Source organism: Podarcis cretensis (genome assembly GCF_951804945.1).
Source record: "Podarcis cretensis genome assembly, chromosome: 3".
NCBI classification, from domain to species: Eukaryota; Metazoa; Chordata; class Lepidosauria; order Squamata; family Lacertidae; genus Podarcis; species Podarcis cretensis.
Window position 1 is genome coordinate 22,356,959 of NC_137172.1, and position 22,061 is coordinate 22,379,019.

General features: G+C 39.7%; 1 protein-coding gene and 1 long non-coding RNA gene across 6 annotated transcripts in view; one reads left to right on the plus strand and one right to left on the minus strand.

The window, feature by feature from the left end:
- Window positions 1-5,008: 5,008 nt before the first annotated feature.
- On the plus strand, window positions 5,009-7,906 carry LOC307211994. The gene is made up of 2 exons (XR_013836700.1): window positions 5,009-5,841; window positions 5,876-7,906. It is a non-coding gene; the product is annotated as an uncharacterized lncRNA (long non-coding RNA).
- Window positions 7,695-22,061, minus strand: part of PPM1B (protein phosphatase, Mg2+/Mn2+ dependent 1B) — a 41,740-nt gene continuing 27,373 nt past the window's right edge. For 3 of the 5 annotated variants that reach the window (XM_079968819.1, XM_079968817.1, XM_079968818.1), the window contains 3 exons: window positions 17,736-17,847; window positions 16,995-17,052; window positions 10,202-11,229 (listed from right to left, as the gene is read on the minus strand). In XM_079968819.1, coding sequence (XP_079824945.1) covers window positions 10,939-11,229; window positions 16,995-17,052; window positions 17,736-17,847 — 461 coding nt within the window. In that variant the 3' untranslated portion in view covers window positions 10,202-10,938. Of the gene's footprint in view, window positions 9,560-10,201; window positions 11,230-16,994; window positions 17,053-17,735; window positions 17,848-20,026; window positions 20,257-22,061 lie in introns of those variants that run through there. The other 2 variants (XM_079968820.1, XM_079968821.1) reach the window with 2 other exon arrangements.

Consider the following 22,061-nt stretch of genomic DNA (forward strand, 5'->3'; position numbering starts at 1 on the left):
CCTGCTTGGCAGGGGGTTGGACTCGATGGCCCTTGTGGTCTCTTCCAACTCTATGATTCTATGATTCTATGATCCAGCAGGTTCTTTTTTGGAATATTTTTTATTAGGAATTTCAACATAGCAATTTATCAAAAATACATCATCCTCAATTTTTCCCCTCCTCCCTCCCCAAAAAAGAAAAACACAGTTCAAAAGCACGTCAAATTGCAAGTAGATAAATAGGTACCACTCCAGCAGGAAGGTAAACGGTGTTTCCGTGGGCTGCTCTGGTTTGCCAGAAACTGCTTAGTCATGCTGGCCACATGACCCGGAAGCTGTCTGCAGACAAACATCAGCTGCCTTGGCCTATAGAGCGTGATGAGCGGGCAACACCAGAGTCGTCCGCAACTGGACCTAACGGTCAGGGGTACCTTTACCTTTAATAACGTTCAGCACCCTGGGGGCGGTGGAACTACAGTTCCCAGAATCCTGGGGGGGGGGGTCACAGCTGTTTAAAGCGGTATGGTGTGAATGTGGCCCAAATATTGTCACGGTTCAGTGGTAGAGAATATGCTTTCTAGGCAGTTCAACCCTTGTTATTGCCAGCTAACAGGCTTGCCTAGCAGGTGAGGGGAAAGATGCACCTGACAAGACTGCCCATCACAGTGGACCACGTTCGGGTAGATAAGCAAAAACAGCCCGACCTAGAATAAGACAGTTTCCTGCTTAGTTTGGTGAGAAAGTTAAGTAAATCTCTCCCTCTGAAATGAACGGAATTCAAGATACTGAACTTTGGCTGGATTATGATGCCAAAAGAATACCCCTAAGGCAGTTGTATGTGCTTTGTAAATGATTAAACTTTTCATCCAAAATGGGCTGGTTAATCAGAACCACTAACCCCCCTTTTGCATCGGTAGGGCAGAGATCTTCTCCAGCATCCCTGCTATTATTCTTTCCTCTGACACGGTTAAATTACATCAGAGACTTTTCACTCTGCCTCACAAACCTCCTGCTTTCAGAGACCGGCCTTTCAGCTGCAGCTGAATCAGCATTAATTGAATCTACTGACAGCATAACAATTCAGTCGATAGTTAGGGAAACATGCAGGTGAGAGACAGGCATTCCTTAGCCCCATGCCTGTCTACACAACACCAAAGGCTTACAGTCAATTATTTGGCAGGTTTCAGAATGGTCAAATCTTTTGAGTTCAGTTTCTCAATCTTTTTTCAGTCTTGTGTGCAGTTCTCCACATTTCCACATCAGTTTGTAGCAATTGTGAACACAGGGCACTGTACGGTGCTGAGTAGTTTTTAATTCTCTCTTTAATGATTCTTCTATACAGCTTTATTTTTATTTATTCTCTCTGTGTTTTGCTCTCTTAATGCTCTCCACTTCTTTCTAGTCGTTTCTGCCCATCCCCTCCTGTCACTTCCAATCTGTCCCATTTGACTTCTACCATCCAGATCAACAGGTTCTCAAAACATCCAAAGTAGTTGGATGTTGGGACAGTTTGGAACAGGCAAAAGCTCGCATCTCTTCTTGCAGCACATAATTAACCTGCGGAACTCGCTGCCACAGGAGGCAGTAATGGCCACCAACTTGGATGGATTTAAAAGAGGATTAGGCAAGTTCATGAAGATTAAGGCAACCAGCAGCTACACTATTCTCTACCTTCCACTGGCAGAGACATTATGCCTCTGAACACCAGTTTTCTGGGGACCGCAAGTGGGCAGAGTTCAGCTGCACTCATGTCCTGCTTGCAGGCTGGCCACAGGTGTCTGGTTGCCTGCTGTGAGAACAAGATACTGGATTAAGTGAACCATTGACCTGATCCAGGAGGGTTCTTATGTTCTTCGAATTCAGGAGCAGCTCCTGCTCCTGTTCTTCACAGACATGCCATGGACCACCTGAGTGAAGCTCCTGGACCACAATTTGGGAAATCCTGGCGTAGAGAACACACCAGTAGACAGGAACTTTATTGTCTTAGACAAGAACTAACCCAGGAAAAGCTTCTGATATAACTAAGCCCAGTGCCTATCTAGAAGATATTGCTTGTCTGTCAGGGGAAGGTGACACAATTTGCTTCAGGCGGCAGATCTGTTCCTTTCCCTGCCGTTGTGCTGTCGCCGGGACCACGGGGGCAAAAGCAGCATTGGGGCACTTTGCCTACAAGGGCAAAACATCTCAGGATGGCCCTGCTCTCTAGTGATTAAACCATGCCTAGGTTTGTGTGTTTAAAGAAGCAACAATTTAAATATATATAGCAATGTTGTAAAGATAAAGGGACCCCTGACCGTTAGATCCAGTCGTGACCAATTCTGGGGTTGTGGCCCTCATCTCACTTTATTGGCCGAGGGAGCTGGCATACAGCTTCCAGGTCATGTGGCCAGCATGACTAAGCCACTTCTGGCGAACCAGAGCAGCGCACGGAAACGCCATTTACCTTCCCGCCGGAGCGGTACCTATTTATCTACTTGCACTTTGATGTGCTTTCAAACTGCTAGGTTGGCAGGAGCTGGGACCGAGCAACGGGAGCTCACCCCATGGCGGGGATTCGAACCACCAACCTTCTGATCAGCAAGTCCTAGGCTCTGTGGTTTAACCCACGATCGGCACTCGTTTATCTCTAAATCTCACGGGCATCCGAATAGCTCAAGCAAGTGATGCCTTGAGTGGTAACACTGTCACCTGTGTTTACAAGACGGCCTAGCATAGCCTCAGCAGAGGGTTTTCAGGTACTACTTATGCATTTGGTTATTACACCTTCTCAGGAAAGGGAAGTTATCATTAGTTTCTGTTCTGCACTCCATGTTGGGTTGTCACAAAACATAGCTCAGTTGGTAGAACAGGAGACTCTCAATATCAGAGCCATGGGTTCAAGCCCCACATTGGGCAAAATGTTCCTGCACTGCAGGGGGTTGGACTAGATGATCCTGGTGGTCTTGTCCAACTCTACAAATTCTGATTCTATGAACTCTGTGTTCCACGTTTTCCTTGCAAAGTAATTGGGAGTCTACCCTGCCTTCTTCAAGTTGGGTAGGAAGTCTCTATGCTGGCACTAATTATGGTAGCTCTTGCAGAGATTTGTACCAGTTATAGAAACTCTGATTTGGAGAGGTATCTCCAATTCTCCATACCCTGGCCAGGACACTTCTAAAAGTCAAATATTTGTTAATTTCTTTGATGAGATGGCGTTCCACAGGATGGGGACAACTACTAAGAAGGCACATCTGACATAATGTGGAAAATGTACTCTGATGAGCACTCTGGTTCGTCCGAGGTTATCTGTGAGAAACTGTTTGAGACATCCAATCTGGAAACTGCGTACTTGGGTACTGAGTGTTAGGTGGAAGTCCTCTCCTGGTGGTGTTTTTTTCCCTAAGCTGAAACTTGATCCAGCTCTTAAGTATCTATGCAGATGCACGCTTCCCACAGCTGCATATCCCTGCATTGCAGGGGGTTGGACTAGATGATCCTCGGGGTCCCTTCCAACTCTACAATTTTTATTTGTGCACAGGTAGGCTCATGTGATTCCCTTATGCCATGATGCTTCATCTTTTCCAATTCCATCTTGTGAAGTCAAGGTGTTGGGAATTCCAGAGGGTGATACCAAACCACACAATGTCAACATTATCACCTGTTTGCAGACCAGTGTCTCCAAACACCCCTCCTATTGTTTTCAGTAGTCCCAGTCTGGTAGCTGCTCCATGACCAAGGGGATTACCCAACTGATGACTTCCCATCCCGTGTGAAGTGAACACAAATTGCCCCTTCCTCGTATCCAAGGCACTGCAGGAAACCATCTGAGCTGTGCAAAACTGCTCTGGAGAACCAAGTGGTCTGCAATGTTGTGTGCGTCTTCCTCAGAAACAACTATGAATCTATTTTGAAATTAATGATTGTGAGTACAGACTTAAGACACAGGAGAACTTGCCTCTCTCCAGTAAGAGAACAGAGACAGGAAACTCCAGGCTCTATTGAGATACCACATACTGTGGATTGGAGCAAAGGGTGCACATGCAGGGCTCACCCGCAAACATCCCTGGGTGTGTGGTCACCTCTTCAGAGCTCCTGAAGGTGATGTCAAAGCTCCTTCTGTTCTGCTGAATTAGAAACCTCTCTGCAATCAAGAAGCCTGATGAAGCAAGGCTCCCTTCTGCCGGGTTTCTAAGCACATTCAACAGAGCACACATAGAAAGCCCTTTCAGACAGCAACCCATGCACCTGGGGGTGTTGGGAGGTGAGCTTGCAAAGGCACAAGCACACTCCAGTGCCACCTGCTGTCTATGGCACAATGACATTATCCAGAGTCTTCTTGCTCTCTATTCAGATTAATTCAGAAAAAATAATAATTTATTTTCTAGTGTTTGGAAGGCAACTAGCAATTGCAGGACAGATCCCATGACAGAAAAGTAATTGGTTCAACAACTACAAGATGTTTTGTGAAAGGCTCTTAAGGAAATCTGAGCATAGAGCATCAACAGATCATAATGAAGTTGATTGTCAACTTCCAATGAACACTTCAAGACTTTCCTTGCCAAACTGATGCCAATTTTCATCATTCTTCTGTGCAATAATTCTCTGCTTAAGTGAGACTATAGTTACATTACGGTCTGGAATTTTAAAGGGATGCCCCTAGATTTCTTTTTAACTAAAACACAATATTGATTCCTCAGTATGTTTGACTTGAATATGACCCTGCTGCAGCCACCCAACTTCAAAATTGCTTTATGTGATTGATCGATGACATTTGTTATTTGGTAGCTTTGGAGATAACATTTCACCGTATAAGGAATATGACTGGATCATCATCCATGGCAGAACAAAATAAAGAATCTTGTTTAAGTGGACTGTGTCATGTTACTTATCAGAAGAACTGTGAACCTTCAGTGAGTTTGAATGGCATCAATGATTTTTATAGGCTACCATGCTGTTTGATGTAGTGCCACATTTGCCAAGGTGAAAACAATGTGAGAAACCCAAGTAGCCAGAAGGTCTGTTCCTTATTTCAGCAATGTGTACCTTGCATAAAACTCATCTTGTTGGGAAATACAAGGACCTGGGGTTACACTGTTGTGCTGAACAAATGATGGGCAACTATTCCTTTCTGTTGGAACTCATTTGATAAAATTAAAATCATTTAAAAATCAACACCATGAATAAAAACCAAATAGGAACAATTACAAGTAACGTTTATGCTTCTGAACAGACATGCACCAGTTCCACAAATTTACAGACACCCCAGGCATCAAAGAGAAACATTACAGCTTCATTAAATGGGGAAGGCTACAGGATTTGGTAAATGAATAGAATTTTAAATCAACTAAATAGATTATATGTTCTGGTGGTGCTTACAGACCATCAAGAGCAGAAGATAGGCAAGCATTTGCAAAAAACACAAGAAGTAAAACAGTGCTAGCACCAGAGGAGACCACGTTAATGAGGATGGAGGAGTTTTCTAATAGGCCAAAATGAAACACATGTTCAGACAAAGCAACAAGACACAACCTTTTTCTTAACTGGGCCATTTCTCATCCCTTTGTATAAATGCAACTTCCATATATTGTAGAGTGAGTTCGGATGAAATGTAAAGTTGTCCATGCTTTAACCTTCCTTTTTATATGTTAGATACATACCACCATTTCTTCTTAAGATTTCAAGATGAAATTTATGACGGCTGTGTGGATTTAAAATAATAATAATAATAATAATAATCCAAAGCAAAAGCCAATCAAGAGTTTTAGAGCAACTCTACTGATCCAGATTGTTTTTCTAATAGTACTCTCTTTTGACACCCTAAGCAAATGAAGCCACCTGAACAGAGATGGAGCAGCTCAAGTCAGCAAGTGCTTCACAGTGGAGGCTTCACTTCAACCAGCAGTGCTTCACAGTGGAGGCTTCACTTCAACCAGCAGTGCAATGGCTGCCTAAGATCCAAGCCACTTGGCTAACTGTTCTATATGGCAATTCAAACCACAGACAGCAGCTCATTGCATGAATCTTAAAACATTTTCAACAAGCTAATACAAATGAAATGGAATGGTGTGCACTGGTGCTATTTAAAAAGAGAGAGAGAGAAGCCCACCTGGTTCAGTGTGAGCTGCTGCACACAAACGCAAAGCACCATCCACAAAATTTGAATTGCAAGGTGTCATCACACAGTTGCAAGCTTGTGATAGTTACACCTTTGATTACAACAGAAACAAGTTCTAGCATTCCACGGCTGTTTCCTCTTTGCAAGCGGTAGACCTTACTTCCAAGTAAGATGTGCAGGATTAGGCTGCATACCAAACAACTTTTCACTTTTATTCTTGATCAATGGAGCTCATTACGCTCCAAGTCTCTGCACCGTTACTGGCAATTTAAAACCAAACACAGCAAGCAGAGGTGATAGCAGGCAGGAAGAGAAAAGGATTGATTTGGACATAAACCAAGGCTTAGCTTAAGATCATGTTTCAGCGGAACTGATGGCCTGCCAATGAAGCAAACATATCCATAGTGTGGTTGGCAGAAAGCTGCTCTCTGGATGCAAATTAGTTGTGCGGAAAAACCCAGCTTTACTCTTTAATATGGAACAATGACTAAGAAATATTCAGGTGTTTTGATGCAACCCCCTTTACATCATCTTATTGGAAAAAGAAAAGAGAGTGGCGGAGCAACTAAGCTATAACTTAACTGGGGCTATGATATGGTGCTTCAAGGAAACAATTATCCATTATAAAATGCATTAGGATTTATCCTCATGTTTTAAACTGACAGCCCACCAAACAATTTGTACAGGTAAAACAATTTAGGCTGTAAAACGTGTTTCTTGACTTTTCCCCAAACTTGGCCTACAAGATTTTGACAGTGAATTTTAGTTTATATTTGGCATGGTTATCTTGGTGAACAGACCAATCCTAGCAACATCCTTTTAAGTCTATTAGATATAAATCTCAACAATACACAAGTGAACATTTTCGAGGTTCAGAAGAATGTGATTATATTAAACCTTTAGTGTTTACTGTGGAGTGAACAAAAAGGCATATTCTCAGGTATGGACATATAACAGTAAAAGCTATGAAAAAGAGTGAGGATCAACAGTCTGTGTAGCATCCTTCTGCTAAGGTTTAAGAACAGGCTGGCTTTAGCAGCCATCAAAATAGCTTAGACCACACAAATAGGCACTTGCCTTCTGATGTTGATGTAAATGGATCCAGCTCAGTTAGCAGAACACCTGTCAATAGCATTTCCTATGCAAAGGATCACACACTGCACATAATGGCAATAATTCAGATTTCTTTTCCCTTCCTGTACCTTGGGAAATCATTCTTCCTAAAGTTACGACCATCTGAAAGTAAAACTTACACTTTGCTTGAGTAACACCAAACATTTTGCATAATGTTCAGTAATATTTTTGAAAATAGCACAGGCTGACTTCCACCAACATGTTATCAAGCACTATCACCTCAGCTTGTTTCACTTGCAGTTCAATTCATTTCTAACCTCCTGGACCAAATTTCAAGCAGTGATGATTCTCAAGAACTAGGTGCTTATACAGACTTGTGCATTATTGATACGCAACTGTTCTTTGGAACCAAATATCACAGCAAAAGCCAGAGTTCTTATGCTCTTATAGGTCAACAGCATGCTGATCATACACAAAAAACCCAGTATTTACAATCACAGAAGCAAGTAATTGTTTCGTCACTAATTCCTTTCCCACAAAACTGCGCTTCTCACTGTTTTAGCAATCCTTTATTGAAGATAACAAGTTGGTTATGTTCACTGTATTGTATGAAACATCACAATATCATACTGGGAAGGTACTATCAGTACAGGATTGGACCAGAGCAGACAGTCTGAACAGTAAACCATTTTGCATTCTTCATTCCCTAGCTTTTAAACAACCCAAAAAAAAACCCCAGTAGGGACAAATACCTGTTAACATCATCATTTAGAACACTTTAACTTACAAGGCTAAAATCTAATGAATAAATAAAATATATTGTGGCAATAATCCTCTAGCCCCTCCCAACCGCCCCCCTCCCCCCCGAAATCAGATACACGAAGAACCAAATGATCGGGAAAACTGGCTATAGGCACCAGGTTACAAGAGTGTACATGGATCTACACTCAAGTGTGTGTATGAGGGGGAAGCTACAGAAAAATACCATGAATTTCACACAAAAACCAGTTGATGACTGTCGTTAGCTTAAACTACACACAAGGGCAACTACATCCTCGTTGAAACACAGTTTTAAACAAATAGGAAAATGTTTACAAGGCATCCACAGCATGTAAATCATGTACAAATGGATACATTCAATGTTTCCCCTCCCCAATAGCTTTTATTTATTTATTTTTTAGATAAATACTTTACTCTTCTCCACTTTCAGCATTAACTGGACTCAATACATGCACAACTCAAAAAGAATTAAGAAAAAAAAATAAGGTTATTGCAAAAATAGAATTAAACTAAGAATCTTCAAGTACCTTACATGACGGCCACTCTGTACCATGCCCATTGCTTATAAAATGAAAGGTCACTGAACCCATGAAAATATCTCTAATATTTTCTTAGATTTAAAATAGATAATTTTAGCTGTATTTATAGTAATCTCAAAGTGATAATTTGAACTTTGTAAATAATGCAAACAATTAAAAATTATACCCATATTACTCGACCTCTTTTAACAGCTGATAAGAAATCAAAGGGGGGGGGACTATAGAAAACCACATTTAGAACAAAATCACAATTTACATTATAATAAAGGCAAATATTCAGCATTAAAAAAAACCTGCAGCAATGAGTGAGATGTCAAAGCAAATTACAACTAACCATAAATTAAGTTGTTTGGTTTAAAAATATTTATTCTAGCAAGAGTTTATGGATGTGTTATACACATGCGCAAAATTCTTATTGGTTTTAGATGCCTAAAATCTTCTTATATTATTGCCAAATACACTTTATCTTAAGCAAGCAGTAGGCAACATATCACAATTTGGACACTGTAGGGAAAAACCTAACAGTCTGGTAATACAGGTAAAACTGGAAAATTTAAAATAAAATAAAAATACACATCCTATAGCATATTGCCCAACTGAAATGACTTTCCAAGCCCAGAGCTGCAAAAGCCTTCCATCTTGGTAAGGTGAAGTAAGTAAGTGTCTCATTACAATTATTTGCACTCAATTGTGCATTTATTGTAAGTTTTGTTAAAACATAGTGTGTCTTCAGAGTACAACTACAATCCCATGGTACTTTATGTACATTTAGTGATGTGCTCCCAGCATTATTCCTTCCTTGGTTTTTAGGGCTCAGGCTCCATAAAGATGTAACCAATGCGCCCAAGGCTGGTAAAAATACTGTAGTACAGGCAATGCTAAGAGTGGCAATATCAGAAAACACAAATATGAACAAATGATGGGAAATCCTAATAATTTCTTTCTGCCCATTTCACAAAATGTTGGAAATCCACCAGAATTTTTCCTTTGTATTGAAGAAAACTGATTAAAAGTTTTTCCCCCATTTTTCAGATTCAAAAGCATTTTTAGCAGATCTGTAAGGCTACCACGGATCTTCTAGATCGCCAGCACCCTACAGGAAAAGAAGAAGGAAACTGTTAGTGTTCTACTGGCCTAAAAATCCGCATTGTCCTGAATTGCAACAAGGAATAAACATAAAAGCAGGAGCTGGGACTTCTGGTTCCACAGTCTTACCAGACCATCATGCCCTCAGGTGGTTCAATCACTCTCCCTCCTCCGCTAACCCAGGAACATAATGGCAATAAAAGAAGAAACTGCCAGGAATATGAACCATTTGAAACTGTGACCAAGCAAATTAGCCTAGGCATCTGCTAGACAGTCAGTATAATTTTTTGGAAGTATGATAGCAACACCTCAAAGCAAGCCTTTCCATAAAGGTGAGCGAGCACAGCAATGGTCCTAACCCAAAGAACCCATAACCCAATACAAATTTTTGTACGTGTTAACACTATCATTTTTACATTCCAATGTGTAAACAAGTCAGTTATCCAATGGCAGAAAACTTAATAAAAGTAGCAAATATTATTGGCCCAGGAGTATCACTTCTGAAATAAAATTTGTTCAGCGAGTTAAAACTTAATACGAATAAAGATCACTCTCATATGTTAACAAATTAGATATTACACATTCTGCTCTGTTTGATGGCAAATTGAACTACCCCAAACTACTTAAATAAAGTCAATATGCATTCAGATTATTCCACACATATTTTATTTGGTCGTAGACAATAATAACTCATGTACTAAACACTAATGGTCAATACATTTTATCCATTGGATACATAGGTGCTATAAGTGCATCCTGAATACAATTTCAGAAAATCAGGTACAGATGATATAGTCCAAATTACAGCCTGACATAACACCGTATATTTTAATATAATGACTAACTTAACATGCCTTAAAACTTAAAGGGCTAATATGCCTTTGACATGACAAGAACTATTCACAATACAAACATGCAATATCTACATCACCGTAATAAGTAAAAGAAAGTGAGTTATAATCAACACACTGTAAATGCTGGATTAAGGTGACAATTTTAGGCTCGACCAATTTAATGAAAACCACAGAAGTTATAGCTTTCACTTGAATGCATTTACAATATGACATTCTTCTTAGACTATCAAATTCCAGCCCAATGCCATGAGACTAAAATCCGCAGAAACCTCTTGACCAATGTACAAGAATTTTGCTGCTCTGCTTCCTGCCATGCACGCAGAGGACAAGCAGTAACAATGCCTATGCCAGCAGCAGTTCTTGGGAAGAACTCTCCAACACACAAAACACACAGAGAGAAGAATACCTTTTATGCATTTAGCATGTACAAATAAATTTAAGAGGAAAGCTAACTGTCTAAGATGTAACAAATAGCAAAGGACCAAGACATTATAATCGCTAAACCATCAACTGTGTGAAAAAAATGAAGGTATTACAACTTTTTAGCACCCTGTTCATCGCCCATCTCAGAATCTTCTTGAGCACTCTGCTCACTTTCTGCTTTGGTGTCTGTCTCTTGGTCACTGGATCCATCAGAGGAATCTGAAGTAGAGGCTGTAGCCGACTCATCAAAGCCTTCTTCTCCCTGCATTCTAGCTAGCCTGTAACTAATCAGCACGTCCTCCAGAAGGTGGCGGTAGTTCCCCCTATGAGTAATTCTCACTTGTCTGAGAGCTTCCACCAACTTTCCCTGTGTTCCACCTTCTGCGGCTTCGCCAGGGTCCTTATTTAAGATTCAAGACCCCAGAATCAGTGGTTAAACTAGGATATTTCTCAATTTATTAATACATTAGACAAGCTATGAAGAATCTCTAGAGTTCTATGGTCTAGAAGTAAACTTTCAGCCAGTCTTAATGAGCCTTGGGGAGAACACTTATAGAAGTTAAGTGTCCTAAATGCTTATGGTTAAAGGAAGTTTATTAATTGTCAAAAAGCAATGTGGAACCAGACCTTCCTATTCTGCCATTTCATGGGCATTTTGTTCACTCAAGACAGTTGCAGATGGCTGGATAGCATATATAAATTTCAACCTTTAAATGTAAATTATATACCACTGGTGCTTTGAAACACAGCAAAAACAAAATAAAAAATTGTGAACAGCTTAAGTAAAATGAGTTCCTACTTATCTTGTTTATGAAAGAGATACTTTAGGTGTAATTGAGTAAGTCACATGAAGTTGTCAATGGAAAACTTACTGCCAATTGGGTTCACTCATGGGAAGACTGTAACACTTCTTTCAGAGTGAAGTACAAGCTAACTCTCCGCAAAAGTAAAAATCTATTGAGATTTGCATCATGGCATTGTGAAAAGAACTTCGTTTTAATTTACAAATTCTTCAAAGTATATCCCCGGAGTTCAAGAACCAAAAGAAACTTTAATTTTAAGTCTGCTGAATGTTATGACTTTAAGATTTAGTATTCTTAGAACACTAAAACTAGATTCAGGGCTGGCAAAAAGTGGTACTTTACCCAGTTTTTTCAATTCACTGCCACTGGATTTGTTGGCAACCGTCCTTTTAAGAGGGAGTTGAGAACCATCGGTGGCTACTAATCGTGATGGCTATATGATGCCTCCAGTATCCGGGGAAGCCTTTATTTTAAATATTAGTTGCTAGGCAGCAACTGCAGGAAAGGGCTACTACCATCCTCTGGCCTGGATCCAGCATGGCTCTTAATGCTCATTATGTTTGATTACCTGTGCCTAGTAATATAAAGGATCTTTGATGCGACTGACAGCTCTGGGATTGTCAACATAGCACCCGTGGGCACAGATGTGCTCACCAAGACTCTCACTGGCACCTGCTGGCATCCCCACACTGATTACAGTGCTTATAGGGCTTAAAGGCTGCTTTCTATTGCAGACAACAGAATACTTCTTTCAAGCAAAGCTTTTGCATGGGGGGCGTTTGGAGGGTGGCACAGCTAGGGAAGGAAGGCTTAACTCTCCTCTCCCTAGCTGTGACACCCCTTCACAAACACAATTAAGCTTTAAACAAGCCTCCTACAGGAACAAATGAAATGTTTTTTCCAAGATTAACTGCAATGGGGGAGGAGTAACTGGGAGGCAGACACCTAACCCTTCTCTCCACAGTTGTGACCTCAAAAATTGCCCCAAGGGGGGAATCCTTCTACTTAAAGCCTGATTGCTAGGAGGGGGGAAGTGGGGAGGGGGTTGCGATGAGTGTGTGCTGCCCACAATAGTTTCTATAGTTTACAAATGTGCCCACTGGCTCAAGAAGGTTGGAGGCTCCTGTTATAGCCGAAAGTAGCAAAATATGCCTCTCAAAGCAGGCAAAGTGTCCTTCCCCAGTCACATATGTCATAAGGGCTTAGTAGTAAACCCTCTGGCTTTATCAACAAGGAATCATGCCCAATTCAAAATCACTGGTATTGCAAATTGGCCCATTCCAAAGAAATGGTACCTAATTCAGAGGCTTTTTCTTAGGCCTTTTCATTGGCTGATCCTCATACTTAGCTAAGGTATCCTCATACCTTAGCTAAGCCAAACACACTACACAAACTGATTAGGAACAATTGAGAGGCTATAGCAGCAGTGCTATGTCTTTAAGCACAGAACTACCATTATTGTGCGGACACAGTGGCAACCAATTCTGAAAACAAAAAAGGGGTGTGTGACACTATCAAGTACAGAACCTTCCCCTACCAACCGCTAACCTCCCAGATGTCCATCTACAGAAGCTCTTTTCTGCCAGCCAAGCACTTTTACCATCAGAGCTTCGCCCATTTATCCTTCTTGCTGTGCCCCATCTCCCATTTGCACCTCAAACTCACATTCTCATCATGACCACATGCAACTCAAAAGGTGTAGGATTATCACAGGAAGGCTACTGCACCTTGGAACACAAGAAGCTGAATATACTGTTCTGTTTCAGGAAACCTCAGTGTACTACCTTCATTCCTTTTGATGAGGTTTCTGCTGGTTGTGCCCAGAACAAGCCAAAATTATAGGGGAGGGACCGTAGCTGAGTCATAAAGCACATGCTCAGCATGCAATGGTCCTATCTCCAGGGAGGGCTCAGAAAGACCAGTCTGAACATTCTAACAACTATTCCTTTGATGGTTCTTTCAGAAACTGTAGCTACCCAATTAGGTAAAGGTAAAGGGACCCCTGATCATTAGATCCAGTCGTGGCCGGCGTACAGCTTCCGGGTCATGTGGCCAGCATGACTAAGCCACTTCTGGCAAACCAGAGCAGTGCACAGAAACGCCGTTTACCTTCCCGCCACAGCGGTATCTATTTATCTACTTGCACTGGCGTGCTTTCGAACTGGTAGGTTGGCAGGAGCAGGGTCCGAGCAACGGGAGCTCACCCCGTCGCAGGGATTCAAGTCCTAGGCTCTGTGGTTTAACCCACAGCGCCACCCGCGTCCCTTGCTACCCAACTAGGAAAATATAAAATGTCAGCCATTGATACTACCTCCTTACATGAATCATGAGTCTCAAATACCTCAAGACTGAGGGTTGTAGCCAACTAAGTTTTACTCAGACATCCTTTAATTCCAATGATTCTACCAAGTTCATCACTTTCCATTAATTGCAATGGGCCTACTCTGAGTTTGACTAACACTAGATACAACCCTAACCTGCTCCGGACTTGGATGACATGAAGAACTATTATGCATTAATTTTGCATCCAAAGTGCTCCCAGTTTTCTACTGGTAAAGTCTAACACAAAACTAAATTCAGCAAGTTACCCAATATTCATATGAAATTAGGAGAAAAAATTAGAACACAAAAAAGCAAACCTATGAAAAATATGTTTCCAGGAAGGAAAACAGATTTTCTCAGATCTGGATACCATTAGGACAGATAACCAGATATGTCAAATGTATTGTAAGTAGTTTGAGAACTGGCCTTGACAGATTTCTTTCCTTTTTTTTACAGTGAAGTAGTATTCACAGAGTGCACATATATTAACGTGAATTGATACTATTTCTCATTCTACAGTCAGACTATGATTTTGTCATGTTTTCTATATTATGGATATAAATGCCAGATATTTCTGAGTGTTGTGGGCCAATTCAGCCACATAAATAAACTTTCAGTAATGAAGTAAGTGGGGCATCTGTTAACATTGCATTAATTGCAACATAAGGAAGCCTCCACCCATTATGTCACAGAATTAAGCAAAGAAAATACATACTAGGCCTGTAAAAACCCACAGAGCAGGTGAGATTTTTTAAGCCTTTATTGGAAACCTTGGATTTTAAATCTACTGCTTCTTGTATTTTTATTGTTGCTATGATAATTGCTTTTGTTTCTGATGTTTTCGATCTGTTTTATATTTCTTTTATGGTTCTCTTTTGTAGGCTATCTTGAAAATATGGATTAATAAAATTATGTGGGGTTTTTTAAAAAAACAATGGAAGCCTTGCACTCTTTCCCAGTTTCTATCTCACTTATTCTACATTCACCATGGCCCTATTCTGAGCCACTAAATCTGGCAATTCAGCATAACACTGAAAAGCTCAATTAAGGTTCCTAAAATCAGAGTTAGAAGCAGCTGGGTGGGCCCATAACTCTGTGCAGAACAGTCTACATTAGTGGGAGAAACTACTGTTCTTGCTTCATAACTCTGAAAAAGCACATTCTTTGACTGCAAAAGGAACTACCGGTAAGTTCAATTAGCACCATCTCCAGATTCTGCTGAGACTTTCCCACAACTGCAACCCTGGTAGACAATGGTGAGCTAGATGGGAACAATGGTGTGACTCAGTATAAATCAGTTTCATTTGCTTTGGGAAACACAGCAAACACACCTCCTATGCTATTATGAGAGTGCAAAAAACAGAAGTTCTAATCTACTCTATCCCTGAAGGGGAAATGTCAATGACTATATTAGTGCACAAGAATGTATTCATGTGGATCAATCTGATAGCACACTTTTTAATATCTGAAGGAAAGAAAAATGGGAAAACCTCACCAACAGCACTTCAAGACCAAGGCTGAGAACAGAAAATCTAATTCAATTGAAATTTATGGGACTTTCTTCCAAGTGAATTTATTAAAAATTTACGTTAAAAATGCTTATTTCAACAAACTAGAGATTGTGTACTTTTAGCACATTTTAATTAAGCTGTTCACGTTGGCACATTTCTACAAGCCAGTTTTTGAGAAACACACCTTTTACTATGCATCATCTAGGTTATTCTGTATTCTTCTCTGCAGTTATTACAGGCATTTACAATTCACATTTCCATATGAAAGTTTAGCTAACTAAGCACAACACCTATGCCAAAACTAAAACAGAACACAGCATGCCAAATTCACTCTTTGGGGCCTAGATTACTCTGCTGGGAGTTCTGAATACTCATGGCTCAAAGCTTAAGCTATTTTACATCACATAGTAAAGTTAGCTTACTGAAATAGCACAGTGTTATTAAATGTAGGTGGAGTCAGGAAATAAGAAACTTGTGATTCCTTGCAAGCCTATACACCTTGCCAAGCGTATCTCTGGCAGGGAAATCTAGATATGCTAAGAAAGCCTGGGAAAGTATTTTGAAACCTGTATACTAGTAGTGAAAATAAGATTCCTAGTTTGCCAATTCTAAGTAGAAAACAAGAGAGTCCAACTGGCTTTCATAGAAAACAGTTGGATTACTGGGAGAAAACTAATTAAGTATTCAAACCATAGCATCAGGTCTTACCTAAATTATCTCACTGTACTATTCCCACAGAAACCAGTGTTTCATATCGCTTAATCATAAATAGCCCCTCTCTTACTGTGTGCATAGAAGGCAGAGGGCCTTTATTGTGGTGGCACCTCAATTTTGGAACACCTTCCCCCAAGGAGGTATGATTGGTGCTGACACTACAATCTCTCAGTACCAGGGTGATATATAATAATAATTTTATTATTTACCCCCTGCCCATCTGGCTGGGTTTCCCCAGCCACATATTTGTTTATACATTTTACATTTATTTTATGGCCTCTACTTAATAGTTCCTATTTGTGTGTTTTTTAATTGCTTGAACAAATGAGTTGTTGTTGTTGTTGTTATTATTATACACTATCTTGGAATCTACTAGTTGAAGGGTGGTTTAGGAATTTAAAATAAATAAATGTATCCACTTGATCACCCTATTGCCTTTCTACTAGGCAAGATGGCACAACAAATTAAATTGTACCTAACAGGAAGACCAGTTGCATATTTGATAAAGGCCTAACAAATGAAGAAGTCTCAACATTAGGTGTCACACATTTATGTCTGTCTCTCACCTATTTACTGTAAGCATATAGTATTAAAGAAATGCTTATATTGGTGACCCTGCATTCTGGTATAGAGCAATAGCAGCAGTTTGCTTCTTCAGAACAAGATATCCTAGGAGGATCCATTAACCCTTTAAATTCAATGTATTTTATGGTGGCATGGAACAATGCACTTGCAAACACAGTTATAACATCCCCCACTGAAATATTATAATTTACTTGCATCAATAAATGCTAGCAATCAAATGCAGAACTTACCCCATCATTCTCTCTGTGTGGGTTCAGCCTGTTATAAACAGCTTCAATAATATTTCGCCTAGACAAAGGTAAAATTCTAAGTTATGTTTTGAGCAGGTTTTCACATACAAAAGTAAACAAGCTGCTCTATTAGTCAAGATGGCTAAACAGTAGGAATCTATTGCTCTGCTTATAGGGTTCCCAATTGGCGGCCAGAAATTCTGCCAATGGCACTGTTTCATGAGCTGTTGTGTAAATGTGCAAAATACTGGCTACATGGAAGACATTCAACAATTTGCCATCCCCACCTGCCATTCTGAAAGACAGCTCCAAAGCACTTTTGCCGAAGTGGCTCTTAGGTTTACAGTGTGGTCTTGGGCACACTCTTCCCCCTCAAGCCTACCTACCACACAGAGCGTTAAGCTAAAATGCATCTCTGCCATGTCTTGAAGAAAGGGCGGGATAAAAATACAACTGAAACTGTTGGCTTCTGCAAGTAGTTAAAAAAAGATGCAGCAATAACTATATGCCCATGCCATACATTTAAATCAGTCACAAAGGAAGATTAAAATACATGCATGTGTCAACAAGCCCAGCCCAGCTTTCCTCCATTCAGATGTGTGGGAGTGATGATTGAATTACACTTTTATGAAATGAATAGCATGTAGAAGACAGGCTGAACGATTTAGCAATATAAGATGTAAGCCTGTATACACCGTTTCAAAGCCATAATTAAGAGTTTCATTGACATTCTGCACTTACTTGCCAGCTAGACCGCCTCCTGGTGGTAAGTTTGGAATATTCTCTGCAGACAAAATGCGCATTACATGAGCAAGATCCGGCATTCCTTCTTCGCCCGACTTCTCCATAATTTCTAGTTAAAAGAAAATGCTCAAATTATTACAACCAAGAGGGGACACAGAAAACCCTACACGTGATACTCAATGCAAATATCTCAGACCTGGTACAAATACACGTGCACATCAAGAACTATATAAAAATGTTACCTGCATGAAGGTGTAGCAAAATAATACACTCAATAAAGTGTTTCGCAACATGTAGCAATTGTTTTCCATATATTTAAAAAAGGGATGGACAACTTGTTACTTTAGTATCAGTCTGAAAGGTTGGCTGTGTTCCAAACCAAAGAGATTACAGCAAAACTTCAATGCATCAGCCTATACTGTGCGATTGTATGTGTATATTCCTTACTTTTGGGCACTAGTTTCACACATGCCCTAGAAAGCAAGCTTTACAAAATGACCACTAAGGGTGTGGGTGTGTGGGTGGAGGGTGTGTGTGTGGAGAAGAGATGCTGAGCACCTAGTATACGGAAGGCAATAGTTTTGTGTTCATGCCCACTTAGAAAATTGAGGTAGTAGTGCACAATCCAACACTGATTAGGTTGGAGAACAGAATCAATAGGAATATTCCTGTTTTACTGCTCATATTAGAGGGAGAAAAAAATTACCAAGGTCAGCATAATTCTCCAACTTAGAAATGCCTGACTACACAGCTAAAGTGATCTCAAGTAGACATTTTTGGGCTTCTCATTCCCTATCTAGAGAATTCAACTTTATAGTATTTTGTACATGGCTGCAATGCAGTCATGGTCTCTCCCAAATAATGGCAGATGTACGCACAGGCACATACAAACACTTCTCCAAGGTGTTCTATTTGCTATGGAAACTCTTGTGTGTAAAATCTCATTTGCACAGTTATTATGATCCTGACATATTTTTAAATTATACAGTAATCTAAATAGGAAATTGCGTATTGGACTAGCAGTGCAACTTCTAAGAAACATGGAGAACAAGACGCTCTGAAGCTTCACAGCTAGATCTTCTCTCACACGGATTCCATGTCTGGAGTTTTAAAATTTCATCTGTCCCAAGCAAGATTGCCTATCTAGTTTATCTAGTAATATTTTTCCAGTTTTCATTACCATTTAGAGAACTGCATTTTCATTTCATCCTTCTACCTTTTTCCTTCAACTTTCTTTCAGAATTGCTTATTTATTTTGACATCCAGCTCTCTGGCTCCATTCATCCGCTCTACACTTCCTTTTATCATCACTGCCACTATGATGCTTACCTATATTCCAACAATACCTTTCTATCCTCAATGAAAAATATGAGCTAATATATTAAAGGATGCTATTCTTCAATGAAAACTGACAGAAGGTTCAATCAACCGCCTGGTGGCTTTAGGTGGGAAATATATTCAACAGAAGACAATGTTGTATAAGCAGTTTTCAACTGGCTTTTTCTTTCTAGCTCCACCTTCATTCCCCCTCCCCCACCGTTCCTTCATCATATTAAAGAGCTCCAATAAAATACAGCCATTACCCTTGTAGTTACTCTAGAGCTTACTTGGACTCCCATGATCAAGCTATGCTCAACTATAGAAGTCTTAGTGCAATAATTCTTATTATTTGCCTTCACATTTCATCCACATCCAGTTCAAAATCCAGAAAGATAAAATAATAGCAGTTAATGTACTGATTTATAGAATAAAGAAATAAAACAAAAGAAAGCTGCAAATCAAGAGTGGGTCAGTTAGACATTCTTCCACAACAAAAGGAAGTACACATGATTGCTGACTACTATTTATAAAAGTGCATTTAAGCTGTAGATATTTTCTCTTCACTGTATCTTTACACCATAGACACACTTCTCATCTCTTTTCAACAGGTTGACTATATTCACATAAATGTACACAAAACTGTGGAAAGAATAGTTTTGTTGTTTTCAAGGGTGATGTGCAAGTTCCAAAAACATCCCTCAAACATTCCTCCCACCAAAATTTGGTAACATGTGAATTCTTGATTAAACCTGAAAGATTAATTTAAACACCCAACGCAAATAAAAAAAATCTAAGTTACTCTATGAAGCTTTCTAACACATTCCCTTGTTACGTGAAGTCAAGAAATCATATTGCCCCAAAGGATTTTCTGCAATCCTGTTCTGTGAAAAATTATGCAAAACTACAATCTCAACATCTCTTGGACCACAGTTCCAATTCAAGCTACTTAATTAAGAAAACAATAGACATTTGTCAATGGCCAGAGTATTTATTGGAATTAGGCGAAATCTGAAGTGAAAGAAAAAAGTAAGGGAAAAATAAGTCTGCTCTTCTGAATTCTCTTCTGTTTTCTTTATATTCTTCTATCTTGAAATAAAAGTCCTTCAATACTCTAACTCTCATTTCTTGTCAAGTATGTGTCACTTAAAGTTGTTACAGTTCATCCAACGTACAGGACATTGAATGACTTGGGCAATTCCTGTAGAGAAAAAAATCAAAAGCAGCACACACAGGGTTGAAAAAATATGGGTAACTTATTATGTTGAATATTTCGGCTTAACACTATACATGAGCTATCCTGTATATGAAATTGTCTGTGGTAATAAAAGACACCGCCCCTCCTTTTAATCGGTTTGATGCATCATGATCTATGGTACATTTTGAACATATTGCATCTTAGAAGTGCTCAGCCTAGTGGCCAGAAAAAGGTAATTATTCCACTGAAGGAAATAACGTATTTTATTGCAATTACCAAACAGTAGTTCTTCCTGAAAAACATAAGAAGCTAGGCTTTTAAACTTCTGAAGTTATGCGGCACGTGGGTCCGGTTATGAAGCAGAGTACAGAAATGATACTAAAAATCTCCTTACTTTTTGCACCAATGGAATGGATCCCCCTAGACTGGGGACAAGCTCTAGCAAGCTTCCCGATAGTACAAGCACTTCATGAAAGGGCCCTTCACAAAGTCCCTCTTGCAACAAGTTTTGTAGTATAAAATGTAATGCTACAAATCCCCACAATGTGGGACCAAGCAAGCACTGATTGTAGCAAATGTATTTAGACATGTAAATGCCACAAACATTTGAGCCCATTAAGTTTCTTGGTTGTTAGGAAAAGCACCTATAAAGCTCAGAAGCATGGCCCAACAACCACTACCTTTGGAGAAGAGTTAAGTAGGGGAATGTGCTGTCAGTGTGGATTCTTGCACAAGTTTACAGAACTACAGGCTGTTAAGTGGCGTACTTGCTCACTTCAGGCCATTCAACCAACTTTACCACAAAGGAAGTAAGGTTAACTTAAATATGAGTACTTTTAATCAATAGGGGAGTGCTCAGCCATCCTCTTGTAAGTATACTAGAGCAGTGTTTCCCAACCTTGTGCCTCCAGCTGTTTTTGAACTACAGCTCCCATCATCCCTGACTAGCAAGACCAGTAGCAAGGGATGATGGGAATTGTAGTCCAAAAACAGCTGGAGGCACAAGGTTGGGAAACACTGTACTAGAGAAGTCAAGCTTCCAACACCACTCTTTAAGGAAACTAGTGTCCTGTAAGCAGAGGAGTAGAAAAACTAGCACAATAGCTTCCATGAGTTGCCTTTACTGTTTTGCAGATTTAGTAGCAATTATTTTTTCCTCTAACTACACTTTCATATTTTGAGTTCTTTCCTCTGAGGATGCAACTTTCACGAAGAATGTAAGTTACCAAACAAATATTTAAAGATAAAGAACTTCCAAATTTAGTATTAATTGGAAACTGCTGGTCTATGGCCATAATAAACTGATGATTGTATTAACTGAATTTTGTACAATTCAGTTATAAACTATTTAATGCCAGATGCATGCCTTTCAGGTTCAAAATACTTATTTTACAAAAGGTGGAAACTGAACCAATTCAGAAAGTGATAGTTATATTGAAATGCAAGATTCCCTCTGAATTCCTGATTATGATTTACATTACTTTCTTTGTCTAATAAGACAAAATGCATGAAACTCAACTTACCTTTATACTTAGCTCTCAGATTTTCCCCTTACACACAAACCATTCTGGCTAAGCCTCTCACATAAACTTCTCTATACCACAATAATCTTAACTTCAGTGTACCTGCTAATAACAGAGTTTATATTGGGAATAAATAGATGATATGTTTGGCAGGTTGTTGTGAAAGATTTTCATTCTTCTCAAGATTAAAGAACCACACTGAAATGTCAAGGAGGTTTTTGTGGAGATCTAGTCACTATATAGCCACTGTGCAACTAATTTTCATTTTGCATGCCATTTGTAAAC